We start from the raw sequence: 6,000 nt of genomic DNA, 5'->3' as shown, positions 1-6,000 counted from the left end.
TTTAATTCTATAATTCTTAATGTGGATCCCCGTCGCCTTCCACAAAGTCATCGCTAGTCTTCCTGGGATCCACACAAAAACGACAACAATGAAAACAAACAGCAATTTAAAATCATGCTGATCAGTTAAACAGGAATTCCCCGGTACCGCTTCCACACCAGAATCTGAATCAGGGCTATTGGCTTCAGGTCGTTATTGTCATTTCTCAGCATTTACATACATTGAAAATGTGTCCTTTGCATTCGGCCCCTCCTACACACTAGGAGCAGCGGGCAGCCGTGGGCACACTTTGACACGTGGATCAGGGAGAGCCAGGACTCGAACCACCAACCCTGCAGTTGGTGGATCGAGTCCTGGCACATGGTACCCTTAAGGTATATGGTACCCCTTACCTAAAATGTTCCATGGTACACTTTACATATAATATTCCTGGGCACCCATTTCATATAATACTCTATGTTACCCACTACCTACATCATATTCCATGGTATCTCTTACATACATCATTCCATGCGACCCCTTAAGGTGTGTTCACACAGGAGGCGAGATTTTCGGGGAGCTCCGAGGAGCGAGCTGGTGGGCAGAACCGTAAGCTTCTGGAGGAACAAACACCTGGAGTCACACCGGATTCTGCTCTGTTCTCATTGTTTTATGTTTTTTTTTAAACTTTTGGGATTAAAAAGCGGATTCATCTTCACTGTCACTTCTCAACCTGTCTGCACCAGCGAGCGGAGATGCCGACCTCTGCTGTCACTGTTGTAGCCGTCTGTGGGCACGCAGAGCTCGATGATAGCTACTACTTCATATTTATACAGAGACCGAATAAAAAAAAGGAGATTGCTTGGAGAAAAGTAAGTAAGGAAGTTGGACTACCTGGTAAGTTCTGAAAATATGTGTCTGTTACTTGATCGATCCAAACTCCATTAAAAAAACAAACATTTTAAAAGTTGTCTGCTTGTGGTCTTGCGGACAGACCTGACAAAGCATGAATTCAGACTTTTTTAAAATCGGCGTCATGATGTAGTTATTTCTGCATCCTTTTGATATGTTTATTGCAAATAGTAATGTGAATATTCGCAGGTTGTGTAAACACAAATGGTCAAACTCACACAAATAATGTTCCATGGTCCCCCATTTCCAGAAGTTATATTTTAGCTCCCCCAAAACATTCAAACTACATTAAAACTACTTCTGAACATGAACATAGCTGTTGCAGCAGCCTGCTGCACACTATCAGTCGACATTTCCAGCAATGAATCAATACTTTGGAATGAAACGCACCCCTGTCTTACATTAGTGATGTGTCCTACAGAATGAGCCGGCTCCTTTAAGTGAACGGTGGGAGTCGTCTCTCGGAAAGGAACGGAGCCATAAGAGCCGGCTCACTTCAAAGAGCCATTACTATTTTACATGTGAAGCAACAGCAGAGGAGCTCTGACAAAGCTCCGCCCCTCACATGACTCACCTGAGACAAACCAGGAAACAGTTTGTTATTCTTCCTCGCTACAGAGAGACACTCAGACTGAAACACAGACGACCAGATTCACCTTCAGACCAAACTAACAGCTTCCTCTGAGTGAGTTCAGCTACAGGAGAGAAACGTGGAAAACAAACCGCTGCTTCAGCCTGCGGACACTCCACACACTGGATGTGAGTTTGACTACAAACAGGACTCAAAGTGAAAGTTAGTGGAGGAGGGAGGGGAGCCGTGACTGACTGTACTTTCTGTCTGCTGTGTTTTCAGCTTCACTCGGAGACAAAATGGCTTCCAGATCAGAGGAGGATTTCTGCTGTCCGGTCTGTCATGAGGTCTTTAGAGATCCTGTTGTTCTGTCGTGTAGCCACAGCTTCTGTAAAGACTGTCTGCAGAGCTGGTGGAGAGAGAATCCAGCACACGAGTGTCCAGTTTGTAAGAGAAGGTCTTCAAAGTCAGAACCACCTTTAAACCGGGTGTTAAAGAACCTGTGTGAGGCCTTCTTAAAGGAGAGAGATCAGAGACCTTCAGAGGCTCTCTGCAGTCTGCACTCTGAGAAACTCAAACTCTTCTGTCTGGACCATCAGCAGCTAGTGTGTCTCGTCTGCAGAGATTCAGAAAAACACAGCGACCACAGATTCAGACCCATCGATGAAGCTGCAAGACAACACAAGGAGGAACTTCAGGAAACTCTGGAGCCCTTAAAGAAGAAGTTAAAGGTTTCTGAACAAGTTAAAGTGAAGTTTGGTCAAACAGCAGAACACCTGAAGGTCCAGGCCCGACACACAGAGAGGCAGATTAAGGAGCAGTTTAAGAAGCTTCACCAGTTTCTAGAAGAGGAAGAGGAGGCCAGGGTGGCTGCACTGAGGGAGGAAGAGGAGCAGAAGAGTCAGATGCTGAAGGAGAAGATGGAGGCTCTGAGCAGAGACATAGCAGCTCTTTCAGACACAGTCAGAGCCACAGAGGAGCAGCTGAGAGCTGAAGACGTCTCATTCCTGCTCAACTACAAGGCTGCAGTGGAAAGAGTCCGGCAGCGCCCCCTGCTGGAGGATCCACAGCTGCCCTCAGGAGCTCTGATAGACCAGGCCAAACACCTGGGCAACCTGACCTTCAACATCTGGAACAAGATGAAGGACATGGTCTCCCACACTCCTGTGATCCTGGACCCAAACACTGCTCATCCAGGACTCATCCTGTCTGAAGATCTGACCAGTGTGAGACGAGGAGACGAGCAGCAGCTTCCTGACAATCCAGAGAGGTTTGATTACTTTCCCATTGTCCTGGGCTCGGAGGGCTTCAGCTCAGGGACTCACAGCTGGGAGGTCGAGGTTGGAGACAGTACACACTGGTTTCTGGGTGTGTTAGCAGAGTCTCTCCAGAGGAAGGGACGCATACGGTCTGGATTATGGGGAATAGGGTTATATAAAGGTGAATACTCAGCACGGTCACCATCAGCTCTACCCACTGCTCTCCGAGTGCCGAAGAAGCTCCAGAGGATCAGAGTGAATCTGGACTGGAACAGAGGAAAGCTGTCGTTCACAGATCCTGATACTAACACACACATACACACCTTCACACACACTTTCACTGAGAGGATGTTTCCATTCATTAACACTGGGGATAAACTGCAGATATCAGCAGAGAAGGTCTGTGTGACAGTGGAGCAGAGCAGTTAGAGATAAAGAGGATGATTATATTTATGATGATGTTTATTTCTTAAAGGGAAAAGTCTCTGAATTGAACCTGTGAAGCTGCACCTGTCCTCCTGCTTCCTCATTATTCCAAAGATATGTTAGTTTCTGATCTAAATGTTTGGTTTGTTTCACCTTTTCTTTTTTATCAATACTGTGTCATTTTAAATTCTCATTTTAAATCACGTTTTATTATTTGGACTCGTTTGTGTGTGGAGCCATGAGGACCAGCAGCCACTTTGTGAAGCCGATGAGGATCCAAATAAAGAAAAAATTACCAGTTTATCAAAAAGTGTACATGTATTAAATGTTTAAAATATATATATGATTATAAATATATTATAAATATGTTTTAAATCAACCAAAATATATATTTTTGGGGGAGGGGGGGGCTTTGCCTTTATTTGATAGGAACAGCTGAAGAGAGACGAGAAATTGGGGGGGGGCAAAGGGCCGCAGGTTGGACTCGAACCGAGGCCGCTGTAGAAAGGACTCTGCCTTGTACATTAAAGTGTTTTCATTCAGTTTCCACCAGTTGAATTCTGCTGTTATTCATTTAGTCAGAGAAGTCGTTTTATTTAAGGTGAACATCTCAGTTTGGGTTCAGACTTCATGTAATGTTGGTGATTTAAGAATATTAACATTAACGCAATAATGCTAAATGTGCATTTATTCTTGTTTTTCATCAACATAATAATATGTTGTCTTTTCTTTTCTTGGTTGTCATTAATAGAAATAATAATTTTATTTATATAGCACTTTTCAAGCTTAAACACAAAGTGCTTTTCAGATTAAAAGATTCACAGGAAAAATGTAAAAAAAAAAACCATGCACCCCCCCATATGACGTACAAAATTAGGAACATGAAAGCATTGTATTATATTGTTTGCTAGTACTTTCTCCTGTGTGCACTGATGTAAAGGCGAGCTGCTGTAACAAAGAGTTTCCCTTCGGGGATCAATAAAGGATTTCTGATTGTGATTGTGATTCTGATCTCATATAAAGCAGATCGAATACCAATAGAAAAACAAACTCTTGAATTTAAAACAGATAAAAGTGCAAAATATATGGAAGTGCATATAAAAATACTAAAATGATACTAAAACAAGCACAATTAGAATATGTTAAAATATTAATAAAAAATAGTAATATAAATAGCAGATATGAAAGTGATGCAATAATGGAAAAGGAAAACATTGTTAAGTGTAGGCCATCTTGTAAAAGTGAGTTTTAAGGAGGCACTGCAGTGGAGTCTGCAGAACTCGCACTGAAAGGCTGAAACCGAAAACGCACGGTCACCCTTGGTTTTCATTCTGAAATGTTTTGATCAGCTGATCTTAGGGGCCTGGCTGGGCTGTAAGGGGTTAAACGTTCTTTAATATAATCTGGAGCCAGGCCATGGATGGCCTTGTAGGTAATTAATAACATTTTAAAACATATTCTAAACGTAATGGGCAACCAGTGCAGTTAGTGTGATGCTAAAATTGGAGTGATATAACAGAACCTCATAGATTTAATTAATAATCTGGCTGCGGAGTTCTGGGTAAATTGTAATTGTGAGAGTGAGTGGGAGTTTAAACAGGTGAAAAGAGAGTTACAGTAGTCCAGGTGTGATTATATAAAAGCATGTATGACCTTTTTTGTGTCATTAAAATTGAGCATGTGTCTTATCTTGGAGATGTTTCTTAAGTGATAAAAACAAGCTTGAATGATACTTCTGGTATGCTGCTCAAAAGGATAAGTGGCCATCAGAAGTTACTCCAAGGTTATTTTGTTGTTGTTTGAGGTTTTGTCACTTCCTGTTTTATTTTGTAGTGTGTTCCTCACCTTGTGTGTCTTGTGGGTTTACTTCCTGTCTTTGTTTGCTTTCCCTCCAGTTTTGATTGTTGGCCCTTCCTTGATTGTTTACACCTGTGTCTCGTCGTCTCACCTCCCTTAGGGTATTTAGTCCAGGTCTTTTCCTTTGTTCAGTGTCGGATCATTGTTATTCCTGTCTTGTGTGTGTTCATGACATTTGGGTGTGTTGCCGTTTGGGGCACTTTTCGTTGTACCTTGTTCCCGCGCCCAGTTCCCCGGCATTCTTACCGTGAGTTCTGTTTTGGATTCTTTGTCTCCCTTGGACCGTGTCTGGATTCTGGACTTTGAACTTTGCCTGCTCCCTTTTGGATTTGTTTAGCCTCATTGGACTCACTTCCTTGGTTCCCCCACTGCCAGCCGGTAACCCATTTCCCTGTACCTGGACCTGTATCTGCCTATTTGCCTGTTACCTGTTTGTTGCCTGTCTGCCTGCCTGTACCTGCCTGTAAATCACATCACCCCCCAATAAACACTGTAGCCATCCGGCTACTTCACCCTCATACCACTTCCTGGTCATCTGTATTTGGGTCGACATACCACACCACATACGACATATTTGCCACGGACTTAACATTGGCAGTAAATGAACCCAGGGAGGACTGCATCTGTAATTTGTGATGTCTGGACCAAAGATCAAAACCTCTGTTTTATTGCTATTAAATTGTAGGAAGTTAGCTGCCATCCAGTCCTTGACGTTGGATAAAGAGGAATACAGTATGGTTAGATTGTTCAGTTTATCTGGTTTAAATGAGAGGTATAACTGTGTATCAACAGTGTAACACTGAAACGAAATGTTGTGTTGCCGAATGATATGTCCAATTTTACAGTGAGAATAAAATTGATCCCAGAATAGATCCTTGGGGCACTCCATAGGTGATGCTAGCAGTTAAATAATTTAAAATCCTGGATGGAGACAAAAAATGTCCTGTTTTCCAGGTAAGAGGAGATCCACTTCAGTGATTCCTGCCCATTTCCTCA

At 42.8% G+C, this 6,000-nt stretch overlaps 1 protein-coding gene across 1 annotated transcript; it reads left to right on the top strand.

Annotated features, from left to right (window-relative positions):
• Positions 1 to 1,297: 1,297 nt before the first annotated feature.
• Positions 1,298 to 4,146, top strand: LOC122869725 (nuclear factor 7, ovary-like). The gene is made up of 2 exons (XM_044182974.1): positions 1,298 to 1,650; positions 1,745 to 4,146. The coding sequence occupies exon 2, from the start codon at positions 1,762 to 1,764 to the stop codon at positions 3,148 to 3,150; it is 1,389 nt and encodes a 462-aa protein (XP_044038909.1). The 5' UTR covers positions 1,298 to 1,650; positions 1,745 to 1,761; the 3' UTR covers positions 3,151 to 4,146.
• Positions 4,147 to 6,000: the final 1,854 nt, after the last annotated feature.

Source organism: Siniperca chuatsi, linkage group LG2 (assembly GCF_020085105.1).
Source record: "Siniperca chuatsi isolate FFG_IHB_CAS linkage group LG2, ASM2008510v1, whole genome shotgun sequence".
NCBI lineage: Eukaryota > Metazoa > Chordata > Actinopteri > Centrarchiformes > Sinipercidae > Siniperca > Siniperca chuatsi.
Note: the sequence above shows the minus strand (reverse complement) of the source record. Positions and strands in the feature narration are given on the sequence as shown.

Excerpts from the sequence above, each read along its gene's own strand:
- LOC122869725 (XM_044182974.1), top strand. The coding sequence starts at position 1,762 with ATGGCTTCCAGATCAGAGGAGGATTTCTGCTGTCCGGTCTGTCATGAG.